This window comes from Rhinatrema bivittatum, unplaced genomic scaffold (assembly GCF_901001135.1).
Source record: "Rhinatrema bivittatum unplaced genomic scaffold, aRhiBiv1.1, whole genome shotgun sequence".
Classification (NCBI taxonomy): domain Eukaryota; kingdom Metazoa; phylum Chordata; class Amphibia; order Gymnophiona; family Rhinatrematidae; genus Rhinatrema; species Rhinatrema bivittatum.
The window spans coordinates 29,724-55,638 of record NW_021820858.1 but is presented as its reverse complement, the minus strand read 5'-3'; the positions used below and the strand labels follow the sequence as shown (position 1 = coordinate 55,638).

At 42.6% G+C, this 25,915-nt stretch overlaps 1 protein-coding gene across 1 annotated transcript in view; it reads left to right on the top strand.

Annotated features, from left to right (window-relative positions):
* LOC115082229 (integumentary mucin B.1-like) overlaps positions 1-19,612 on the top strand; it is a gene marked incomplete at its 3' end in the record, with an annotated part of 116,868 nt that extends 97,256 nt beyond the window's left edge. Inside the window, 5 exon segments of the mRNA XM_029586485.1 lie at positions 1,589-1,618; positions 3,071-3,099; positions 3,193-3,346; positions 4,804-4,841; positions 19,499-19,612. Coding sequence (XP_029442345.1) covers positions 3,202-3,346; positions 4,804-4,841; positions 19,499-19,612 — 297 coding nt within the window.
* Positions 19,613-25,915: the final 6,303 nt, after the last annotated feature.

Below are 25,915 nucleotides of genomic sequence, written 5' to 3'. Positions count from 1 at the left end.
ACTTGATTGCATCGGCCCCTTTATGTCTGTGGAAGAAATGCTTACTAAATAGGCCCTAAGAGCCTGAATAAGGCAGTTAAAGGATATATCTGTTTTCGTCTGGTACACTATGCTTTGCTGATGCTACCCAAGCTTTCATTAACATGTGTTAATTCAAGCTATGCCACACACAAAGCTGCAAATGTAGCTGGGTTTTAAAAAGATTTGGTTAAGTTCCTAGAGGAAAAGTCCATAAACTGTTATTAACCAGGTAGACTTGGGCAAAGCCACAACATATCCCTGAGCATTAGCAGTATGGGATCTATGTAATGTTTGGATGCTTGCCAGGTGCTTGTTACCTGGATTGGCCACTGTTGGAAACAGGATACTGGGCTTAATGGAACCTCGGTCTGACCCAATATGGCAATTTCTTGTGTTCTAATGTTCTTAACATAATCTGGGTGTCACTATAGATAAGTATTGTCCCCTAAAACATACATGAATACTAAATATCTGCTCATCACCACCTAAGGAATGGGTGAGTGATAATCAGAGGTCAGGCATTAGGATAACTGACAAAGTAGACAACATTCATAAGACGAATGTGTGACATGACTTTAACCCCATCTATAACCCCTTTGAAATTCATTGTAATAGATGGATGAATGTTTTAGAAGGATAGAATGAAAACAGCTAGCAAAGAATTGTCACCTTTAATAGGACAGTTTTCAAGGTACTTTACCCAGAAAAATTGGCATACCTGGAAACTTATGAGTTGTGGTCACCATGAGATTGCTATTGATTAGTGGGGATGAGGAGAAATAATGCATATCAGCTTTCTCTCTTCCCCTACCCCCAACACACACACACACACACTATTTTCCCCATCACCACCATTACTTCCCCCCCCCCCCCCCTCCAGATGACCCCAGCATTATTGCCCTTCCTCCCTCCCTGGTTCCAGCATTTTCTTTGCTCCGTCCCACTATAATTCACAACTTTCTGACTTCTGCACTCTCATTCTGCCTTCAGCTAAGTCCCAAGTCCTGGAATCACACTAGCAGTAATATAATAACATATCTGACTAAACTTTAACCAGATAAGTGCCAAATGTTCATTTAACCGAATAACTAGTGATTTATTTGGCTACATGCCTCTGAATATGGGACCTCACCGTCTTTTCAAAAATCCCTAATAGTGTTATCGTCCTCATTTGTTTGGTGCACTCATTTAGGAAGTACATTTTTGCTGTTTGATTTCATTAGCTTTCTCTTAGTGATGCCATAGCACTAAGAATTGCTGACTGCCCAGACAGCGATACCACATTACACTAGTGCACTGATACCATAAGGTCATGGGTCTGCACTGATGTCTCTTTCAGTGTTCTTAGTGTGTTACTATAGCTCCATGGATATCATCAACAGGAACTATCTCTGTATGAACATATGTGCCTAGTTTGTTGTTACATACAAATAATCAATTATTTTGAATGTATCTAACCTTAGATTGTAAATTAAACAACTCTGTTGTCCTTCCAGTTATTTTCTGTAAGCTTCTTAGTAAGAACGTATACCTTGGAAAATTAACAAAGACTAATTTTCTTTAACAGTCTCACCTACCACTACACCAGCCTCTTCAGGTAATACTAATGCTGGCACGCATTGTATAACTTAAGCATTCATTACAGTATAAGGTCTTGTAAGTTATATGCTGTTCCTTACAAAGCTTTCAGAAGACATTATAAATATTTAGCGGAAAATTTTCAGTAAGCTACCTAACGGCAAGATACAAGGGTGCTTTTGTACCCAACGTAAGCGTAAGACAATTTTTAAAGAGAAAATGCCTGCTTAAAACCTACATAGCTACAAATGTTCCCATGGTTCTTTGCACCAGCAAGCTGAGGAATGGGATAAAACTGTGCACATCCATTTGAATAGTCAGTTGTAGGTGCATAGTTTCCTCCTCTGGCCTAAACATTCCCCCTGGAATGCCTACTTTAAACCTGGCTAGGTTTGGCCACTCTAGTGATGCAATATTCACCCCCAGGGATCTAGTCAGCTAACTTCTTACTTAGCCAGCTAAATCTTGCTGAAAATCATTCTCCTAGAGAGATATATTTGGCTACCAGTTGCCGGATAAAGTTACCCAGACACCTTTGTCTGGATAACTAGATCAGATACTCAGCTGACATGGCTTTGGGCCAAATATCTAGTCTAAAGATGCTCAGGGTGTCGGGGTAACTTCAGACCTGCTATCTACCCAGACAAAGTAAAATCAGACAAACAATTTTTCCACACAAGATTTAACAACTAAGCAGGGGAAAAATTTGAGTCATCAGGGTTTATCTTACCTGGACAAACTCTTTGAATATAGACCTCTTAAGAACCAGTAACATTTCATGAAGAATTTTTCTTATCTCAATTCCATGCCTGTAATCTAATTAAGACTATCAAATATTTTTCTAATAATATATCTCTTCAATAAAATAATGGCAGTAAGGTAATTTAGGATTAGGGGATTTGTTGTCTATGTCCTGCCTCCCCCAACCTCTTAAATATTCTAATAATAAAGTCATTTCACAAATGAGAAAATAAGAAGGCAGGAAATATTATGTATAAAATTCACACCTGTTGCTTATAACTCAGTCTCTTACTCTTGTTTTTAAGGGTCATTAGTATTGCACACTGTCTTCTCCACTGTATGTAGTTCAGGTCTTGGCACCAGACTGAAGGCTCCTGTCCTGTTGCCATGGCAGCCAAAGTTAAATTCCCCGCTGTACCTCAGCACAATGTTCCACACTGTTTCTGCCGCAGGGCTCCAGATTTTTCTGCATATTTATAGACAGATACTCTGAGTGCATTATCTACGCTTACTGAGTGAGAATCAGGCCTGAAACATCAATAAAATAGTCCAATCCAATCAAAAAGTGTAGACAGGAATAACTGGGCAAGCTGGATGAGCCAAGTGGTCTTTTTCTGCCATCCTCTGCCCCATTGTTATTAGCATAGATAGACATATATTTAGGATCATTTCATTTATACCATTTTTGTACAGTTGTTTTCACTAAAAATCAGTCATTCTATTTTAACAGTCTGCTGTGGAAACGGAGAAGTAAAATATGTAAGTACTCTATTACTGAATTATTAAGTGAGCAATCAAATATTACTCTAGTACCATTGGATCTGATATCTCTGTATTCTCTTCTGTCTTCAGCTTGGTGACATGTGGTCTGTAAGTGGATGTACTGAGTGTACCTGTAGTACCACAGGATCAGTTTGCAAACCTGCTCAGTGCAACGATCTGAACTGTGCGAGTAATGAGAGACAAGTACTCTACAGACCTGAAAGTTCCTGCTGTGGATACTGTGGTATGTACTAAATAAGCTCATTTATAGTGACTCTTGTACCTGAAACAGTTTGAACTTGCTGTCAATATCATATCCTGTTCTGTTAGTTTATGGTATGCCGAATATCTACCGCAAGACTATGCAGTTCAGGTCCTCAAGTGTCGTAAACAGGTCTAGTTTTTAAGATATCCATATAGAATATGCATGAGATAAATTTGCATGCATTACTTTCATTGCATGCAAATATATCTCATGCATATTCACTGTGGATATCCTGAAAACCAGACCAGTCTGTGGCACTTGAGGACTGGAATTACCTAGGGATGTGCAGAGAGGCACCATACGTTGCATTCGTGATTCGGATTCGTCGGGGAGCAGATACGTTGCATTCGGCCGTATGGCGCCCCGATGCGTTAATACGACGATTTCTATTCGTGTCCCAGCTAAAATTCAAATTAACTACAGCCCCCACCCTCCTGAACCCCCCAAGACTTACCAAAACTCCCTGGTGGTCCAGCAGGGGGTCCGGGAACCATCCCCAGTGCACTCACACCCTCGGTGCCGGTTTCAACATGGCGCCGATAGCCTTTGTCACAAGGGCTACCAGTGCCATTGGTCAGTCCCTGTCACATGGCCATTGGCGCCATCTTGTGCTCCTACCATGTGACAGGGGCTGACCAATGGCACCGGTAGCCCCTGTGACATAGTATGGGCAAAGGCGATTGGCGCCATTTTGAGTGCTGGCATCGGACGGCTGGCGTGCAGGAGGTCGCTCCCGGACCCCCGCTGGACTTTTGGCAAGTCTTGTGGGGGTCAGGAGGCCCCCCCAAGCTGGCCAAAAGTCCCTGGGGGTCCAACGGGGGTCCCAGAGCGACCTCCTGCACTCCAGCCGTCCGATGCCGGTACTCAAAATGGCGCCGATAGCCTTTGCCCATACTATGTCACAGGGGCTACCGGTGCCATTGGTCAGCTCCTGTCACATGGTAGGAGCACAAGATGGCGCCGATGATCATGTGACAGGGGCTGACCAATGGCACTGGTAGCCCCTGTGACAAAGGCTATCGGCGCCATGATGAAACCAGCACCGAGGGTGTGAGAGTACAGGAGATGGTTCACGGACTCCCCGCTGGACCACCAGGGAGTTTTGATAAGTCTTGGGGGGGTCAGGAGGGTGGGGGGGGTTATTTAAATTTTTATTTAGGTGGCCGTATAATTCGGCGAAGATTTGTGTATTCGTGGGGAATCGCGATACATTTCGCTTCCCCACGAATACTACGAATAGTGCAATATACGTTGCGGATCGCCAATATGGCGAAAACGAATGCACACCCCTAGAATTACCTATCTCTGGTCTTTTATTACATTTTCTAACCCAACCCTTATCACTATCTATAATAAGCTGATGCAGAATGGTACTTAATGCTGAAAATACAGATATCAGAAACTGATTGTTGTGTGCTTTTTTCTTTTTTTTACAGAACCAGTAACATGCCTCTATAACAACAATGCTTATCAGGTATGTTCTGCATCTGTCTTCCAATGTTTAATTCCCAAATAAATGAAAAATACGAACGGACAGACCTTGCTAAGCACTCACAGAAGGATGCCCCAATGGGCACTCATGACCTAACCGACTCATAAGCACAATCTAATAGAAATGCATATTTTTTATGCATGAAAAATGTCTTTGCCAGCCTTTATCTCATTTCAAGTTGCCTTTTATATAATTGCTATTTACCTCACAGTTAATCTCTTTGGAAAAGTCTACTTAGCTTGCCTCTTGCTTAGCAATTTTTGCCTGACTACTCCAGGGGTGCAAGTAGATGTTAATTTAGTTTCATTTAATTTATTTCTTTATCTGCCTTTCTTGTGATAAATCAAGGTGGCGACCATCAAAAAGCTTACCTAATTATAATTTAAGACAATAAATACATCAAAATGACATATAAAATATATACATTAAATTTCAAAAAATCAAACATTCATCAAGAACTCCCAACCTAATCTGTCAGCACTCTATTCCTGAGAAATGATATTCCAACTGTAGATAATCAGATAAATCAATAACATCAGTTATACACCTTTTGGCACAGCCAAGTTTTAAACCCTTCCTAAATTTCTGATAATCTAGTTCATGATAAATTTCAAAAGGTAAAGCATTCCAAAGTATTGGAATCTGATGAGCAAAGTATATCTGATGTGTCATTTCTAATCTCATTTCTGCTGCAGAAGGCAATCTTAATAATTCATTTTGTGAAAAACGCAATAAATGATAGGATTTATTTAAAATCACTTTAGCCAGATATGAAGATTTATTTTCTTTCTTTCTTTATTAGTTTTCCATGCCACTTATTCACAGTGCAAAGGGACTTGCTGGTTTACATACAGAATATATTGACAAAACAGTTGGCAAACAAATACAAATATAGCACATTAATAAAGTAAAACTTCAAAGTTGAAACAGCCACAGTTATTACCAGATCACTATAACTGCTGAAATTCACGTTTTTGCAAGGAAATCTTTTTAAACCCATTTCCATTCCCTATGATAGAATTTGATACTGGCATCACATACATATATACTCAATGTAGTTTTTACGCAATGCTAAATTATCTCCTAGAGTTTCACCTTTCTTCTTAAACATCTAAGCCTTGCGTGACACCATGGACAGGAATTTGTAATACTTCTGGAATGCTGTCTCAAAGGAGCTGCTTTATCAAAAGCTATTTTGAGCATTTCATTCTACATATGTATTTGAGGATCATAAGAAAAGTGGGAAAAACTGGCAGGGAATTGATTCACATCACTGGCTAAGGGTCTGATTCACTAAGGCATTTCTCCCATTTGTGTCTATGGGAAAATGCCTTGATGAATCAGGCCCTAAGATATCAAAATTAATATCAAAGGATTCCTCAACATTTGTAGTAGTTCATTAATTGGTTAAAGGGATCATTATGTTTTCCACCTGAACAGTGATTAAAAGAAGATCGACCAAGAAAAAGAAGCCAATAAAAGGGAATATCTTCCAACATTAAAATTAAATCTAATACAGAATATGACAGAAAATATTATTGGCTGACTTAGAAGGGTCATCAACAATTATATTAAAGTCCCCTAAAATAAGGAGACACAATTATGATTCTTTGTTATCTGAGTTCCCAGATTTCCTAGGGTTAATCGGAGGGGGTTGGGGTTTTTTCTTCATTGGCTGAGTTGGTAGGCTTTGGTGAACATCCAGGTTTTTAGATCTTTCTTGAAAGTTTTTAAGTTTTCTTGTGTTCTGAGTTTGATTGGGAGGGTGTTCCAGAGTTTCGGGCTTCCTAGAGAGATTGCTCTCTTTTGAGTTGAGGTGAATTGAGGTGAGTTGTTTGTGAGTTAATAGTCCTTTATTTGCTGCTCTGAGGTTTCTGTTTGGAGTGTGCAATTTTATGGAGGAACTTAGCCAGTTTGTTTGTTTTTCATATATAATTTTATGTAGAATAGACAGTATTTTGTATTCTATCCTGAATTTTAATGGTAGCCAGTGCAGTGATATAAGTGTTGGAGTAATATGATCATGTTTTTTTAGATCCAGTGAGGATTCTTGCTGCTGCGTTTTGTAGGATGGAATGGAAGGCCCACGCCATCCATTGCTCCTACCATGTGACAGGGGCCGGCCAATGGCAGGGATACCCTGTCATATGCTAAGGACAAAGGGCCATCGGCGCCATTTTGATTAGTGGCAGCCGACGGCCCGAGAGTGGGAGATCGCTCCCGGGACCCCTATTGGACCACCAGGTACTTTAAAATTTGTGGGGGGGGGGGGGGGGGGTCAGGAGAGTGGGGGATGCGAAAGAATTAAATTTAAAGGGTTGGGGTATTGTTTATTTTTCGGCACGACACTGCCAATTAAAACAGGTAAGAATCGCGGGAACGAAGATTTCCTGTGGTTTTTACCCAAACTCGATACCGGAAACAAGTCTGGTACCAATTCACATCCCTACTGATTAGAAGTATGACTGCCTGATCAATAACCTTAGGGCTGGATTTTAAGAGGTACGCCTGATTTTATAACATGCGCACACAGCCACTGTGCCTGGAGGATCCAGCCACGCCCCCGCCCTGCCCCCATACCAGCGCACCCCACCCATGACCCGCCACTTTTTCGAGCCCCGGGATATATGCGCATCCCGGGGATTTAAGCGCGCCACTTGGCCTTTCGAAAATAGGCAGGACACGTGTAAATCCACCTGGATTTACGTGCGTAGGCTTTGAAAATCTGCCTCTTAATGTGTGTATGTGTGTGTATACTTAGGGCCGGATTTTAAGAGGTACATGCAGGCGTAGATTTGCACACGGAACCTGGCGCGCATAAATCTATGCCCGATTTTATAACATGCACGCGCAGCTGCGCGCATGTTATAAAATCTGGGGTCGGCATGTGCAAGGGGGTACACACTTGTGCACCTTGCACGTGCCGAGCCCTAGGGGAGCCCCGATGGCTTTCCTTCAGCCCCCCACCTTCCCCTCCCTTCCCCTATCTAATCCGCCCCCCAGCCCTACCTAAATCCCCTCCCACACCTTTATTTTATAAGTTGCGCCTACCTCCGGGCAGACGTAGGTTGTGCGCACCCGACAATGGCCGGCCCACAATCCCGGGCACAGCGGCAAATGGCCTTTTGAAAATAGGCCCAACGCGTGTAGGCTTTGAAAATCTGCCCCATAATGTATATTTATAGGGCCCTAACCAATTGAATGAATGGAAAGGAGGCCACAGCTCAAAAGGTTTGCCTACCCCTGGCTTAGATGACAAACCTGCAGAAGGAAAGGTTGTTAAATTATCAGCAGAAAAACCAGAAAGAAAGTTAGAAGAAACAAGGATGTTGGTGAAGTTTGCAGGGGATTTGTGTAACAAAGTGAAACATATTTTTATCTTTTGATTTTGCAGATAAAACTTATCTCGTCTGCCTTGTGTTTCATATTTAATTCTACATTGGGGGAGATCTTCATTCTCCTATCTGGTTACATATAGAAAGCTACATTTATTTTATTTTATTTGTTTGTTTTTATATACCGACATTCGATCGAGATATCACATCGGTTTCATGTAACTGAACAGAAATAAGGCAGAAGCTGCTTGTTTTACATTGTAACTTAAGAAATAATTTAGAAAGATAAATTTACATAGTAACTTTGAAAGGTTAATTTACATAGTAACTTTGAGAAATAACATTTAACAAGTGATTTGGAGAAGACAGAAAGAGAGATGGGGTGGCTTAGAGGATTAAATATGTACAGTTACTTTACAAGGGGAACCACAGGGGTGGTTGATGGAGGACTGGGGAAGATTAATTTTGTGCAGGGGTGGGGGCCTGGGCAAGGGGGCTAAGTTTCTGGCGGGAAGGCTTTTAGGAAGAGCCAAGTTTTGAGGTGTTTTTTTGAAGATTTGAAGCTAAAAATGAGAAACCAAAGAGAATTTGCCACATGGCTTAGAAAAAAAGAAAGAAAACAGCTTCTAGCACTTCTTAGTATGGTTATCTGCAAACCTTCACCAAGTTCACTCTCCTCTTATTTTGGCAACAGATTTGCAGAATTAAATCCTATGACCTATGAGTCAATTGAAAAGAGCTGGTTGTGAATATTATGAAGTCATTATTGTCAGTATATTAGTTTGATATTGTTTGTTTATTCACATATCGACTGCCATTTTCTTTTTCTTCGATAAGAGTTGTGTCTTAACTTTAGCCACCCTAACATGAATGGGATCTTTATCTCCAACCTAAGTCTTTTACATCATCAGCTAAATGTTTTCTTACTTTACTTCTTTTGCTTTCCTTCATCCCCATTTTCTATCAGTCTCTCTATACTTGGTTTCTCTCTACTGTTGTTCTCTCAAGAAAACTATCAACTCTTACATTATTTATCATCCAAAATATCCAAATATTTCTCCCTATTTACCCATCCCAGCTCTCCAACTGTACTCACTTCATCCTCATTAATGCCAGCCATTCCTCAGCCCCTGGAGATCTTTCACAGTCACTTTTGCAGAAAATGAGAGATTTTTGTGGCAATAAAGGCCAAAATGCGAAAAAATAGAAGTAGTAACTTTATTTGGAAATCCATTAATCGGGAACACCAAGATAATCAGATAAGAAGGACTAACAGCTTCCTTTGATTATCTTGTTGCCCTGACTTATGCATTACCAAAGTTATTGTTTTTATTACAATACCAATACCAATAATACAATTGGTATACATCTAGATGTTTACTGTAACATTTGGTCCTCTGAGCAACCAGAAGCCACTACTGATCTCCTGATGCACCACTGGTTTTTTTGATGATATTTTTATTAAGTTTTTCCAATAGGATTACAGTATAAATGAACAGCGTAAGATCAAATAAAAACAGGTAAACAATAAACATCCCTTTCCCTGCTCCCCCTCCCCCCCCCCCTCACCCCTTTCTCTGCAACCATCCTCTCTGTGGTGTTATACAAAAGTCCATTAAATGTCTTGCTCCTTGTCAGAGTAGCTCGCTGGCGTGTCCTCTAGGTCCGGTAGGAATTCAGCATCATTCCATGGGTCCCGAGGCAATCCAATACAGGGAGTAAGGTAATCTGTAAAAGCCTTCCACATCTGGGAAACCATTACAGACCTCCTTGGCATAGTTGGTGTGAGAATAGCATGCTCCATTGGAGCACAGTCTGACCATTTTGCAAAACCAATGGTCAACACTGGGGTTTTCTGGGTTTAACCATTGTGTCAGAATAATCTGTTTCCCCACAATTCCTGCCTTAGATATAAACGATCGTGTAGAAACAGGGGTTGGCCCTAGTATAGAGCTATCAACCCCAAAGAGCCAAAGATTGGGGTCTAGCAGGAGTGAGAATTTCAATATCTTACTTAGAACAAAAGACGCCCATTCTCTTCCAGAACCATGAGACCTGCTCACAGTCCCAAAAACAATGAAAATAAGTGCCTATACTGTGTTTACACTTAGGACAGTGAGGGTCATGCGTTATTTTCATTTGGTGAGCTCGCTGTGGTGTAATAAAATATTGCCAAAGAAATTTGTAATTTGTTTCTTGTAAAGAGACATTTTCAGACAACACTGGTAACTCCCTAAAACATTGTACAAATTCTGCATATGTTAAAGAAAACAAAGCCCATGCCTGCCATCTAGTGAATAAATGCTGAAGAAACTGTGGTTCTTCTAAATTCAGAAACACTTTATAATAATGGGAGATCACAGCTTTGGATCGTGTCCCCACCTGTATGGTAACTCTAAGCTTTTGCATGTCTGGGGTTTCTACTAAAAAAGGCTTCCGAGAGTGAATAAAATGAACCACTTGTATGTAAGCAAACGCATCTGCTGCTGGTAAGGCAAACCACTGTTGTAAATTGTGAAAAGGGAGTATACTCCTAGTTGTTCTATTGTATAAATCAGAAATGTGGGTGAGACCTAATTGTTGCCAATGCTGAAAAACCCCACTCTCCTTTCCAGGGGGAAACAAGTCATTACTGGTGATATTTATAAGGGTAGTGAGGGTGCCAGGCATCTTTCCCAAATTTACAGAGTAGTTTCCAGGCTTGGCGACACAAACGCAGCAGTTCCTGTGTTTTTAGGTGTTGGGGTACCATAGAAAATGGAAGCTGAATTAAAGGGTTTAAAGATTTCACCCCATACCACTCAAGGAGTAGGAAATATGGGGTGAAGGAGGACGTGGCATATAGCCAGTCTTTAACATAACGAACTCCATATGCTAAATTGTATAGCTCTAAATTTGGGCACCCCAAACCTCCCTTTTCTCTAGGGGTCATTAAAACATGCATGGGAATACGGACCCTCTTCCCCTGCCACAGAAAGGTCTTCAAAGCCTTGTGTATCCTGTGATGGTCTGCCTGGTAAGCCAAAGAGAGGCCAGCTGAAAGAGATAGAGCCACTTAGGCAACAAGACCATTTTAAAGAGCTGTACCCGGCCATTAAGAGAGAGAGGTAGAGGCAACCATCTCTGAAGCGTGGTCTGCGTGGTCTCCAACAAGGGCCGTACATTCACTGAATAACATCTGTTCACTCTGCACGGAATATGGAGTCCCAGATATTTCAAAGTTTTCGTTACCCATTTGGGGGGAAATTTCCCTGACCAGGTCTGCTGTAGGGTTCCCGTGACATCTAAAGCCTCTGATTTTTCACAGTTAATCCGAAGGCCTGCAAAAGCACCAAACTGTCATTGACAGTCAAGGACCACTGGCAGCGAAGCTTGGGGTTTGGTAAGGAAAACCAGCAAGTCATCGGCAAAGGCTGCAATTTTAAAGATATGGCGTGGTCCCCCGAAACCCTTCACCTCTCTACATTCATCAATTTTTCGCAATAGAGGGTCCAAAGATAAAATGTATAACAACGGGGATAACGGGCATCCCTGACGAACCCCCCTCTCAATCTTTACCTCTCCCGACATACATCCATTAACCAGAATGCGGGAAGTCGGGGCATTGTAAATTAAGGAAATGAAATGTAAAAAATCTCCCCAAATCCCATATCACTGCAGAACAGAAAAAAGGTAATGCCATTCTTCCCAATCAAAAGTCTTTTCTGAGTCAAAGCCTATGATCAAGGCTGGTATAACTTGGTGTTGGCAAATATTCATGGCTGTTAACAATTTTATAATGTTCATGCTGGGCTTTCGTCCTCGGACAAACCCGGTCTGATGTACAGAAGTCAAATATGGGAGAAAAATGTTCAGTCTCTCTGCCAAGGCTTTGGCCAATATTTTAAAATCACAATTCAGCAGCGAGATGGGCCTGTAGGAGGTAGGGTATTGGGCATCCCCACCAGGTTTCGGTAGTACAATAATATGTGCCTCATTAAAAAGTGTTGGAAAGGCGTGATTTTTTTAGGCCTTCTTGAAAGTAGTTCGTCAATGGAGTACCAATAAAGGTTGAGAGGATTTTATAAAAATCATAAGTTAGCCCATCGGGTCCCGGGGACTTTCCCAATTGGGCGGTTGAGATGACTTTCGTGATTTTGTATGTTTGGAGAGGTCTATTAAGAAATTCCAATTGGGCAGCAGAGAAAACGGGAATCCGGAGAGAGTGAAAAAAATGCTTCCTCCTCTCCCTCCCCACCTTGTATGTCAGAAGCATATAGCTGGCTATAGAATTGTCGGAAAATGTCACTAACTTCAGTGTCAGAAGTCGTGATTTTCCCAGTGAATGTTTTCAAATTTGCAACAAAGGATTTTGGTCGCTGTGCTTTAGTCAGTCGGGCAAGTAATTGAGACAGCTTATTGCCGAATCGAAAAAAGATCTGCTGTCCCTTCCTAAGATAGACCCTTGCTCTTGTGTCCAATAAAGTGTTCAACCTGCCCAAGACACTATAAAATTTGGCCCGGGTTGTGGGGGAAGGGTGCTGAACTAGGGCCTCCTTAACCACTTTCAGTTGTGTCTCCAATTGGAATATACTCTGATTTATCTGTTTGTTCCGAGAGTGGAGGTATGAAATAATTTCACTCCACAGAATCGCTTTAGCAGCCTCCCAGTAAAGATGCGGGGTGTCGGTATGTTGTTGATTATGTAGAGCATAATCCCTCCACTTTTCCTTCAAAAAATCTATGGAAATGGGTGTCTCCTTTGAGAAAAGAAGGGAAGCTCCAGATTGGGGGTAGCGTGTTTTGAGGGCGAAGAATCCCATTGAACAGATATTGGGGTGTGGTCCGATATGGCCAAAGTTTCTATGGTTGCGGTTGAGATTTTGAAAAAAGCATGTTTGGAGATTAATATATAATCTATAAGCAATAAAGTGTTATGCAATCTTGAAATGTGAGTGTAGTCTCGTTCGATCGGGTGAAGTGTTCGCCATACATCAAGTAAATCAAGATGGTGGCATAGCTAGGCAATTCCTTTCTTTCTTTTCCCAGTAGGGTTCCCTAGAGAGGGGTATTTATCTAGGGACAGGTCGTGAACGCAGTTAAAATCCCCTAACATGTATACTGTGCCCTGAGCATGCATGTGTAGTAAATTGCATAAATTCACAAAAAAAGTCATGAACATAAGTATTTGGACCGTATGCCGTGCAGAATGTGACCGGCTTGGAGTTCCAGAGGCCCACCAATAGAAAGTATCTACCTTCAGGGTCAGATATTGAGTTAAGCACCTTAAAATTAGTATGCTTATGAATAAGAATAGCCACACCCCCTTTCCTGTGTTATGCCTCAGAAAAAAAATAGGATCCCACCCAATCCCTTTGAAGTACTGCGGCCTCCAGTGCTGTTAAATGTGTTTCCTGAATGCAGGCAATGTCCGCTTGCAAGCATCTGAGATGTCAATACTTTTTTCCTCTTCACGGGAGTTCCCAAGCCATTAACATTTCATGACACCAATTAAGGCATTGTATAACCATAAAATATGAGAAATCATGTAAGGGATGTGAGAAATCTGAGGGAAGGAAGGTCCCCAGCCTGGCCATCCCTCCATTCCGAGATCAAGTGTATATAAATGAGAATAGCCCATTATTGTACCACAGAGAAAAAGTACATCGAACAGTATAAACCACAAAAAATCCCCCCCTCCACAAAGTTGTTAACCCCCCCCCGACCCTCCCCCTCCCCCCCCTATTATCCCCTATCTCATCTTTGTCCTTTCCCATAGTCCAGATCCGGAAAGGTCTATATCCCCAATATTAGGAGATATGAAGATCCATAGAATGTGTCCGGGGCCACACCCACATAAGAACTATCTTTTTTGTTGTTTATTTTTTTTTTTTCAGTGTCAGAAGCTCCAATCTGTTACCAATGTTCCACAGTGGCAGAAAGGAGTTTGCAGAATTAACCAGAAATTAAAATTAAAGTTGTATGAAAAACAAAAAAAAATGGAAGGGGGGCAGCCCATAGGGGGTGGCTCGCCGCCCATGACTTTAGCCCGAAAAACCCGAGGAAGTCCGGCGGGCACATTGTACTCCCGATCAGGGCGCAGAAACCTCCCAAACCAAAACTATTTGTACCAGGTTATATGAATTCAAGGATGAGCCATGGACAATTGGTAAGCTCTGGAGTTAGTAGGGGGCTTCACTGCCCTGTGTGCGAAGGGCCAGGTGATACCCAGTCCCTGAAACATCGCCAGCTATTCCCCCGGGTATCCCCAGGTTGCCTTCTAAGAGAAGGAAGGTGTCCCCCCCCCCCCCTCCACCAAGAGAAACAAGAGACAACCACTCTGTGCACAGCCAAACCATATCCCACATAAAGAATAGTGGGCTGTAGTAAGTTTGTTTTGTTTTTTTTTTCGTAAAAAGAGTGAAGAAACGAGTTAGAGTCCCCCTACCATGCCCCCTCACTGGAGAGCACCTTGAAATCAAAATCATTGTGAAAACCTCCTTCGTAGACCACACAATAAAATATTTGGCTTTAGCAAGCTCCATTGGCCTCCGCAAGTCATTTATGCATAGCATCCATAAATTTTTTCGCTGCAGTTGGCGCGTCAAACAGGTGTGTCTGGTCCCCCTGCCAGATTTTCAATCATGCCGGGAAGAGAAGTGAAAATTTGATTCCTTGGTTGTGGAGGGAGGAACAAATTGGCGCGAAGCCTTTCCTTGCCTCGGAGACCACCGCAGAGAAATCTTGAAAAATGCAGATCGAGTTTCCTTGATACTTTTAAGTCCTTCTTAGATCGAGAAGCCCGCCAGATCTCAGTTTTGTGGGTGGAATTAAGTATTTTAGCTATCACTAAATGGGGTCAGGTGCCGGTGCCTCTCCTCCCCCCAAGCCGGTGCGCAGGCTCCACAATTATCTTGCCTTGTAAGTGCGGAAGTTCCAGTGTCTCCGGGAGCCAGTTTTCCAGGGTAGAACAAAGCGAGCTTTCCTCTACGCTCTCTGGAAACCCCAAAAAGCGGAGGTTATCTCAACGAGCTCTGTTTTTGAGGTCATTGATCTTGCTTTAAAGGGCCTGGATCTTCTTTGTTGTGTCGGCCATTTTGGTCTCCGCCTGTGTCGCATCATCCTCCAACAGAGAAATCTGATTTTTGATGTGTTCCAACCTGGGTTGTAAATCCTGCAAATATTCTTTAACTTCCCCAAGCTGTGTTGTTATCTGAGTGAGTTTATCATCCAAAGCCTCCCGAATTGCTTCCTTTATGTCCTCGATTGTTAGAATAGGGTGGGGAGGGTCCCCTTCTCCAGCGACCGCCATCTTCAGGTCTGAGGCCTTGGTTTTCTCTTTCTCCCTCCTTCCTCCCTTAGATGCCATCAAAGGTGTAAGTTTCTGTATGTATCGGATGATGGACATACGTGCTGAGACTTCGCTCTGGTCTCTACTCGATTTAAGCTGTTGTCTGGCTATGATGACATGCGATGGAGGGAGCGGGCCCCGGAGCTGGTGAGAAACACTTCCTCCCAGCTCACCACATCTCGTGATCTCTGATGCACCACTGTTATCTATAACAACAAATGAAGAATCCCGTATAAGTAAGGCGGCGGGGACGCTTCAAGAGACCTCATAATAATTGTCAACTTCTTAAAGCTGGCATGTAAGCTTATAATGGCTCAAGCTTGACTGTACTTGTAATCATCGGTCTCTATGAGCGTGTGATGCTCCTGCAAAAGGTAGCTATCTCACGGCGCGGTCAGTCTCTATTAGTACTCTGTAGAGTCTCTGAATATACTTAACTTGCGATTTTCATGTCCGTAGACAAACCAGTATTGTTGATACAAGTGTAATCCGATGCTATTACCGACACGGCGTGTTTCGGAGGAAACCCTCCTTCATCAGGGGCTCGGATGTCACTAATGCCGGTTTTTCACATAACTGCAATAAAGTAAATAGACAAGACAGTGCCAAGGTGCCCGCAAATTTTAGGCTAGCGTTAAGAGTGGAAGAAAGCACTTACTTCGTGGAAGGCAAGTTATGCGGCTGTGTTATAGCGTCTCAGATGGTTCTGCAAAGCAAAGTGTGTAAATTGATAAAATGTCCGCTTAATATTGAACTAGATGAAAACGTACCTTGTCCCCAGAATGTACTGACTTCCAATGATGCTGGACATGCATTCGTGGAGCCGTGTGAGACGTCTGTCAGCGGTCGGCGCGATACAAATGCTGGCTTTTAAAGGGGAAAAAGGCGCCAAAACAGTGGCTAAGTCCTGAAATGGGCATTTACGTCACTAGCGGGCGCCATCTTAGATCTGAACTATCCAAAAAAGGGAAATGACGTCGTTGGACGCCATTTTGAAAATTTCTCAACTGCAGAATACCCCCATATCTATCCTTATATGGGCTTATGCGTCACTCAGGACGCCATCTTGACTGAAGAGGAATGGGTAGTAGCAGGGATTCCCTACAAAAGGTACGATTAAATCAACGTGTACCACTCGATCCTTTCATTTAGACCATGTGGTTCCACGGATTGGAGACGGTATATCCACTGTTGTTCTTTCCAGTTTAAGGTGGAAATTCAGTACATTCTGGGGACAAGGTACGTTTTCATCTAGTTCAATATTAAGCGGACATTTTATCAATTTACACACTTTGCTTTGCAGAACCATCTGAGACGCTATAACACAGCCGCATAACTTGCCTTCCACGAAGTAAGTGCTTTCTTCCACTCTTAACGCTAGCCTAAAATTTGCGGGCACCTTGGCACTGTCTTGTCTATTTACTTTATTGCAGTTATGTGAAAAACCGGCATTAGTGACATCCGAGCCCCTGATGAAGGAGGGTTTCCTCCGAAACACGCCGTGTCGGTAATAGCATCGGATTACACTTGTATCAACAATACTGGTTTGTCTACGGACATGAAAATCGCAAGTTAAGTATATTCAGAGACTCTACAGAGTACTAATAGAGACTGACCGCGCCGTGAGATAGCTACCTTTTGCAGGAGCATCACACGCTCATAGAGACCGATGATTACAAGTACAGTCAAGCTTGAGCCATTATAAGCTTACATGCCAGCTTTAAGAAGTTGACAATTATTATGAGGTCTCTTGAAGCGTCCCCGCCGCCTTACTTATACGGGATTCTTCATTTGTTGTTATAATCATTATTATCCTGTCTAGTGGATTTTCTTATTTCTTGTATTGCCACTGTTATCTATGACATTTTTCAAACTCACAAACTGTCCCAAGGTTTTCCATCCTTGAATCACTGACAGTTCTCTCTCAATTGCTGTGCTATCATGAATGTCATCTGTGTTAGCCTAGCTCTATCATGGGCAACAAAATCCTAGACTAGTGCCACTCTGACATTCAGTCGAACTATAACACTGTACTGCCATCACTCCAGATCCAATAGCCTTTTCCTGCTCTGATAAAGTTTAAAGTTACTACTTGCTTCTCTTGGCTTTACTAACTTTCAAAACAGTTGGCAATTGTGGTGTTATAGTTAGTATGCTGTATATATTTGATTGAACATCGGTAATAAGATTATTTTATTCCAACATTCCAATTAATATAATAAAACTATAGCAATGACTGCCATTGTACCATATACTTTATTTTTATTTTTTTATTTCTTTTAGAAACATTTAAAATCCACAAATTTCAACATAGTTCAATGCAGAGAACATAGTATTTACTCATAATAAAACATAATAATAGAAATTCAGATAATAAACAAACCACAAAAACAAAATGCACATAAAAACAATTATAACCCAAATGCTCCATTAAAATACAGATCTTTTAACTGTTTTCTAAAAATTTAGACATCATTTTTTGCATAACGTTCTTCTGACAGATCATTCCACAAAGTTGGGGCAATAGAAGTAAAAGCTCTAACTCTTGTAGCATTGTTTAAAATTTTATAAAGATGGAATAAACAATAAGTTTAATTAGTTTTTGGGTACTTGCCAGGTTCTTATGACCTGGATTGGCCACTGTTGGAAACAGGATGCTGGGCTTGATGGACCCTTGGTCTGACCCAGTATGGCATTTTCTTATGTTCTTATGTTAATAAATTAGCATTATGTGCCTGCAAAGAATGCACAGGAACATGTCTGACAATATTAGCTACATTATGTTGTTATTGCAATCCATTCCATTACATTTGTTCAACAAATACAAAAACTGTATTATTCAGACATTTTTTGACCAAGTGTCAAACAAGCCACAAAGTAGACTATTTTCTAATAAATAGGGTCATTCATCAAAATGCGTTATAGCATTATTGCGGGCATTAGGGCTCTAAAGCCCACGATAATTTCATAACACAGGCGTTATTTTTTGCATCGCGCGATCCATATGCAAATTTTGAAAATGAAGTCAAAGGGGAGGAGTTTGGGCAGGGTTTATAAAAAGAGGGAGAGAGAGAGCCTCTAGGGTGGCACACATATTTGCCATCTATTTATACCACTGTAGGAGGGTGAACTAGTAACGAGGTGAGATTTTGGTGGTGGTATAGGGTTTTGGGGCCAGTTTTACATGCACAGTCAGATGTACAAACAGCACAGTACACATCAGTAAACATTTGATGTGATTTGGATTGAGGAAAAGTACACAAAGATGAGATTTCTACAATGTACTCTCACCCTAGCTTGATAGTACCCAGGTAGAGAGTGCAACAAGCTAAGGCAAGAATAAATTGTAGAAATCTCATCTTTGTGTACATTTCCTCATTTCAAATCACAACAAACGTTCACTGATGTGATATATACTGTGCTGTTCGTACATCTGACTGTGCATGTAAAACTGGCACCCAAACCCTAGACCACCACCAAAACCTCACCTCGAGTTACTAGATGACGCTCCTATAGTGGTATAAATAGTTGAGTAATAGGAGAGCCTTCCAAAAGGTCTCTCTCTCTCTCTCTCTCTCTCTCTCTCTCTCTCTCTCTCTCTCTCTCTCTCTCTCTCTCTCTCTCTCTCTCTCTCGCAATAAAAATAGCACACATTGATGTGACTCAAAAATTTACCTAATCACACCCTTTTTTTATCGCTAGCACTATTCATGCAAAAATGATGAATCTAGTCCAAAGTGTTTTCTGTGATCATAAAATCTTGTGCAAAAGAAGATCTTTGTACAGTGTTTTCAAATTTTCATACCTAGAATTATACTGTAAGTACTGTGTGTGCCACACATCATTAAATTTGCTAGATGTATTTTTACTGTGCAATATGCTATAGAAATATGTTCTGTCTAATGTAATTGTTTGAACTTGATTTTCAAAATATCCTGTGATAAAAATGTTTATTTGCTGTATTCACATTATAGGTTGGCGACATGGTTAGAGACTCAAATAATCCTTGTCTTTCCCACAAATGCACTGCAACTTCTGGAATGGTCCCAGAATATGATGATTGCCCCTTCCAGGCGCCTTGTCCAGAGGTTAGTATGAGGAGAGAACTAGTAGATTTTATCTAATATTGTAATATCCCCTGAAGAAAAGAACAGTGGAATATGGTAGTTCTGAAAATTTAAGGCAAATGTTTGCTTTCCATCATTTGCACTGCACATGTTTTCCACATTGTATGTATTTGCTGTCCCTATATTTGGCAGTATCTTAAGAACATAAGAACCTAAGATATGCATACTGGGTCAGACCAAGGGTCCATCAAGCACAGCATCCTGTCTCCAAGAGTGGCCAATCCAAGCACCTGGCAAGCACTCAAACAGATCCCATACCACAAATGCTGGCAACAAGCAGTGACTATTCCCTATTGATTAATAGCAATGTATGGTCTTCTCTTCCAGGAACTTATAAAACCTTTTTTAAACCCATCTATACTAGATGCCTTAACCACATACTCTGGCAAAAAATTCCAGAGCTCAATTGTGCATTGAGTGAAAAATAATTTTCTCTAATTTGGTTTAAATTTGCTACTTGCTAACTTCATGGCATGCCCCCTGGACCTTGTATTATCCTAAAGAGTAAATAACCATTTCACATTTACCTGTTCAAGTCATTTCATGATTTTATAGACTTCTATCATAGTCCTTCTCAGCCATCTCTTCTCTAAGATAAACAGCCCTAACATCTTTACTCTTTCCTCATAGGGAAGCTGTTCCATGCTCTTTATCATTTTGCTCACCCTTCTTTGTACTTTCTCCAGTGCAACTAAATCTTTTTTGCGATGTGGCGACCACAATTGCACACAGTATTCAAGGTACTGTCTAATCATTGAGTGATAGGGAGGTATTATGATATCATCCGTTTTATTTGCCATTCCTTTCCTAATAATTCCTAACATTCTGTTTGCTTTTTTAACCACCACAGCACACTGAGCTGATGATTTCAATATAATATCAACTGATACCCAGATCATTTTCCTGGATAGTAACTCCTGACATGGAACCTAACATCATGTAGCTATAGCAAGGGATATTTTTTCCCTATATGCATCACCTTGCACTTATCCACAATATATTTCATCTGCCATATGGACACCCAATCTTCCAAGAAATAAAATGGAAAATGTCATAATGCCTCTGTATCGCTCCATGGTGAGACCGCACCTTGAATACCGTGTACAATTCTGGTTGCCGCATCTCAAAAAAGATGTAGCTGCACTAGAGAAGGTAAAGAGAAGGGCGACCAAAATGATAATGGGTTGGAATGGCTCCCCTTTGAGGAAAGGCTAAAGAGGCTAGGGCTGTTTAGCTTGGAGATGAGATGGCTGAGGGTGGGATATGATAGAGATCTATAAAATCATGAGAGGTCTAGATCAGGTAAATCTGTTAGCAAGTAGCACATTTAAAACTAATCAGAGAAAATTTGTTTTCGCTCAGTGCACAATTAAGCCATGGAATTTGTTGCCAGAGGATGTGGTTAGAGCAGTTAGTGTAGCTGGGTTTAAAAAAGGTTTGGATAAGTTCTTGGAGGAGAAGTCCATTAACTGCTATTAATCAAGTTGACTTAGGGGTAGATTTTGAAAACTTACATACACGCGCCCATGTGTGCATGCAATCAGGTGCATGCGCACATGGACATGCAATTTTATAACATGCGCTCCAATTAAGGAGCGGACTGAGAGGGAACTTCCCAACCCCTTCACCTAACCTCCCTTCCCCTCCCCCTCCCCCTATCCTAACTGTCCCAGTATTTTTTTGTTTTACCTTTTGCTCCTCCCAAGGAGCAGGAGCAAGTTGCGCGTACCGGCACCCTGCTGGTGTGTGATCCCTCAGCACAGCAGCAAATGACCGCTGTGCCAGGTACCTCTAGCCCTTCCCCTTGGACCGCCCCACCCTTGGACTGCCCTGCCCCTCCCCCGGACCATCCCAAGTTAAAGCCCCAGGGTTTATGTGCATGGCCGGGCTCATTTGAAAATTGACCCAGCACACGTAAGGCCCAGCCACACACGTATCCCTTAGGGAATAGCTTTGCTATTACTGGCATTAATAGCATGGCATCTACTTGTTTGGGTACTTGCCTAGTACTTGTGACTTGGAAACAGGATGCTGGGCTTGATGGACCCTTGGTCTGACCCAGTATGGCAACTTCTTATGTTCTTATGACATCTGGCATTCGCATACAGACATTTCAGTGTGTGTTTTGTTTGTATTAACAGTAGGGATGTGAATCGTTTTTTGACGATTTAAAATATCGTCTGATATATTTTAAATAGTCAAAAATCATTAGGGCCACGATACAATACCAATTCCTCCGATTTATCGTCAAAAAATCGTAAATCGGGGGAACGGGGAGGGCAGGAAAACCAGCACACTAAAACCCACTAAAACCCACCCCCGACCCTTTAAATTAAATCCCCCCCCCCCCCCGAACCCCCCCCCCCCCAAATGCCTTAAAGTACCTGGGGGTCCAGCGGCGGTCCGGAACGGCAGCGGTCCGGAACGGCCTCCTGCAATTGAATTGTGTTGTCTTCAGCCGGCGCCATTTTTCAAAATGGCGGCGCAAAATGGCGGCGGCCATAGACGAACACGATTCGACTGCAGGAGGTCGTTCCGGACCCCCGCTGGACTTTTAGCAAGTCTTGTGGGGGTCAGGAGGCCCCCCCAAGCTGGCCAAAAGTCCCTGGGGGTCCAGCGGGGGTCCGGAAAACGATCTCCTGCCGCGAATCGTTTTCCTTATGGAAAATGGCGCCGGCAGGAGATCGACTGCAGGAGGTCGTTCAGTGGGGGACGGGGTACGGAAAACGATTTGCGGCAGGAGATCGTTTCCGGACCCCCGCTGGACCCCCAGGGACTTTTGGCCAGCTTGGGGGGGCCTCCTGACCCCCACAAGACTTGCCAAAAGTCCAGCGGGGGTCCGGAACGACCTCCTGCAGTCGAATCGTGTTCGTCTATGGCCGCCGCCATTTTGCGCCGCCATTTTGAAAAATGGGTCAGGAGGCCCCCCCAAGCTGGCCAAAAGTCCCTGGGGGTCCAGCGGGGGTCCGGAAAACGATCTCCTGCCGCGAATCATTTTCCGTACGGAAATGGCGCCGGCAGGAGATCGACTACAGGAGGTCGTTCAGCAGGGGACGGGGTACGGAAAACGATTCGCGGCAGGAGATCGTTTTCCGGACCCCCGCGGGACCCCCAGGGACTTTTGGCCAGCTTGGGGGGGCCTCCTGACCCCCACAAGACTTGCCAATAGTCCAGCGGGGGTCCGGAACGACCTCCTGCAGTCGAATCATGTTCGTCTATGGCCGCCGCCATTTTGCGCCGCCATTTTGAAAAATGGCGCCGGCTGAAGACAACACAGTTCAATTGCAGGAGGCCGTTCCGGACCGCTGCCGTTCCGGACCGCCGCTGGACCCCCAGGTACTTTAAGGCATTTGGGGGGGGTTCGGGGGGGGGGGGGATTTAATTTAAAGGGTCGGGGTGGGTTTTAGGGGGTTTTAGTGTGCCGGCTCACGATTTTCACGATTTTCACGATTTTTTAAACACCGAAACGATAACAATACGATTCCCTCCCCCTCCCAGCCTAAATCGATCGTTAAGACGATCGAGGACACGATTCACATCTCTAATTAACAGCCTGCTTTTCAGTTGACACGAGTAATTTGGAATCTTTTAGATCTGATGATTCTTTATAGGCACATGAACTACTTTTTCTTTTATTAAAACCTCTCTTTTGGGATGCCATAACTCTCCTGTTCACAAGTATTCTTCAAGGATACCTCCCTCTGAACCATGTGCTCCTGAGCAACTGTCGGCTTTTCCATTTGTTCTAGTTTAAAAGCTGCTCTATCTCCTTTTTAAAGGTTAGCACCAGGTGGAGTCCATCCCTTCAGGAACAACTCATCCTTTCCCAAAGGTTTCCCCAGTTCCTTACAAAATGGAATTCCTCTTCCTTGCACCATCAACTCATTGAGACTCTGTAGCTGTGCCTCCCTCTGGAACAGGGAGCATTTAAGAGAATGCTACCCTGGATATCAAGTGGGCTCACAGTTTTGCAAAGCCATATTGCACAGCTTTAATACACCTTTTTCATTTGCATAAAGCCATTTGATAGGGCTTTATCGTGCTGTGCAATGTTTTCAAGCTCCTGGAGAGTCAGCCTAGCTATCAGGGGAGGGAGGAAGAGAGAGAGGGAGAGAGAGAGAGCGAGAGAGAGTACACCTAGCCATAATGCCCTCACACTAGATAGGTATTTATATCTCTATGGGAGGCCCACCTAGTCACTGGAGGTGAGGTTTAGATATTAGTGTAGGGCTTAGGGGCCACTTTGACATTCAACGTGAGATATACAAACAGAACAGTGCTCTCTTGTGAAGATTTGATGACCTTTGGAGTGAGGAAACTCACCCAAAGATGAGATTTGTGCAGTGTTCTCTCAACCTAGCTTGATGTTACCTAGGTAGAGAGTCCATTAAGCTAGGCTGAGAGAACATTGCACAAATCTCATCTTTGGGTGAGTTTCCTCACTCCGAAGGTCATCAAATCTTCACAAGAGAGCACTGTTCTATTCATAGTTCTCACTTTGAATGTCAAAATGGCCCCTAACCCCTACACTAATACCTAAACCTCACGTGACCAGGTGGGCCTTCTATAGAGATATAAATACCTATCTAGTGTGAGGCCATTATGGCTAGGCTCGTCTCGTCTCGTCTCTCTCTCTCTCTCACACACACACACACACACACACACACACAGAGGTGACTCTCCAAGATCTTAAAACTACTAAACATGGTGTCGTCCCCCCCCCCCCCCCCCCATTGGTTGTATGTAGGAAATACAACAATTCTGGCCCTTATCACAAAGTGTGAAAAGTTATCACAATTTGCACTAAGATAGTGTTTCACATAGGTATTAGTGCAAATTGTGATAAACTGCCTATTACCATAAAACACACCCCTTTTCCTATCGCATGCGATATTTAGTGCATTTTGATAAATCCAGGCCTAAATTTGATTTCCAGAACCTCCCTCCCACATTTTCTTATGTCATTGGTGCTCACATACACCATTACAGCTGGCTCCTCCCCAGTACTGTCTAAAATTTTATTTAGGTAAAACTACTTTTGCACCAGGTAGGCATGTTACCAGGTGATCCATGCACCCACCAGCCACTCAGCTATCTATCCGGGTCATTCATCAAAATGCGTTATGGCATTAACATATGCAATAATAACACTAGCACATGGCATGAATGCAAATTTTTTGAAGGGACGGAATCAGGAAGTATTTTGGGAGGGATTTAAGAACATGGGGCAATATTAACTGTGTGATAGCATAATGCATGGTTTTAACTACACCTTTTTTCCTGGTGTTTGGCTGTGTGATATGCCCAAAATGGCCATAATGTAATTCATGATAAAGTTTTAGAATTGCATTTTGGCCATTTCTGGGAAGAAAGGAAGGAAGGAGGCAGGGAGGGAAGGAGAGGGAGAGAGAGAAAGAGACTCTGGGAAGACTTTCACAGTGTGCAACTATAGGAGGGCCATCTAATAGGTCGAGGTGAGGTGTTGGTAGTGGTTTCATGGCCAGTTTCTCATGTAGAGTGAGACATATGAACAGCACAGTACATCTTGGTGAAGATTTGACATCATTTGGAGTGAGGAAAGTCTCACAAAGATTGAAAGTTTGTATTATGTTATCTCGCCCTAGTTTGATTGTACCCTATTATAGAGTCTATCAAGCTAGGGTGAGAGAACATAGTAGAAATGGCATCTTTCTGAGACTTTCCTGCCTCCAAATGTTGTCAAATCTTCACTGAGGTGTACTGAGCTGTTCACATGTCTCACTCTATATGAGAAACTGGCCCCTAAACCTTAATCCTTAAACCACCACAAACGCCTCACCTCGATCTATTAGATGGCCCTCCTATAGATATAAAATCATCACTACTATAAAGGCCTTGTAGGTAGTCACTCTCTTTCTCTCTCTCCCCCCACCCACCACAAAATGTGAAAATAGAATTTTTGCTAGGTGCAATATATTTACCATACCATGCAATACTACTGATGCAAAGTAGTGTGGTAATTCTAAACATGTCCCTTTTTCTTATCAAATGTGTTATCAATGCATTAATAATGCATTTTGATGAATTTAGGGGGTATGTCCCTAATAATCTAATTGCCAACTATGATGGTCAACCTAACCTTTCTCTCCTGGGTAGCAGCCCTGGGAGTCACATCTTCTGTGCAAGAGGAAAATGCATCACCTGGAGAGCAGGTCCTTGCTACAGGATCACCTTCCTGCTATACCAGGTTGATGCTGTCCAACCAAGAGACCTTCCTCCTCCAAG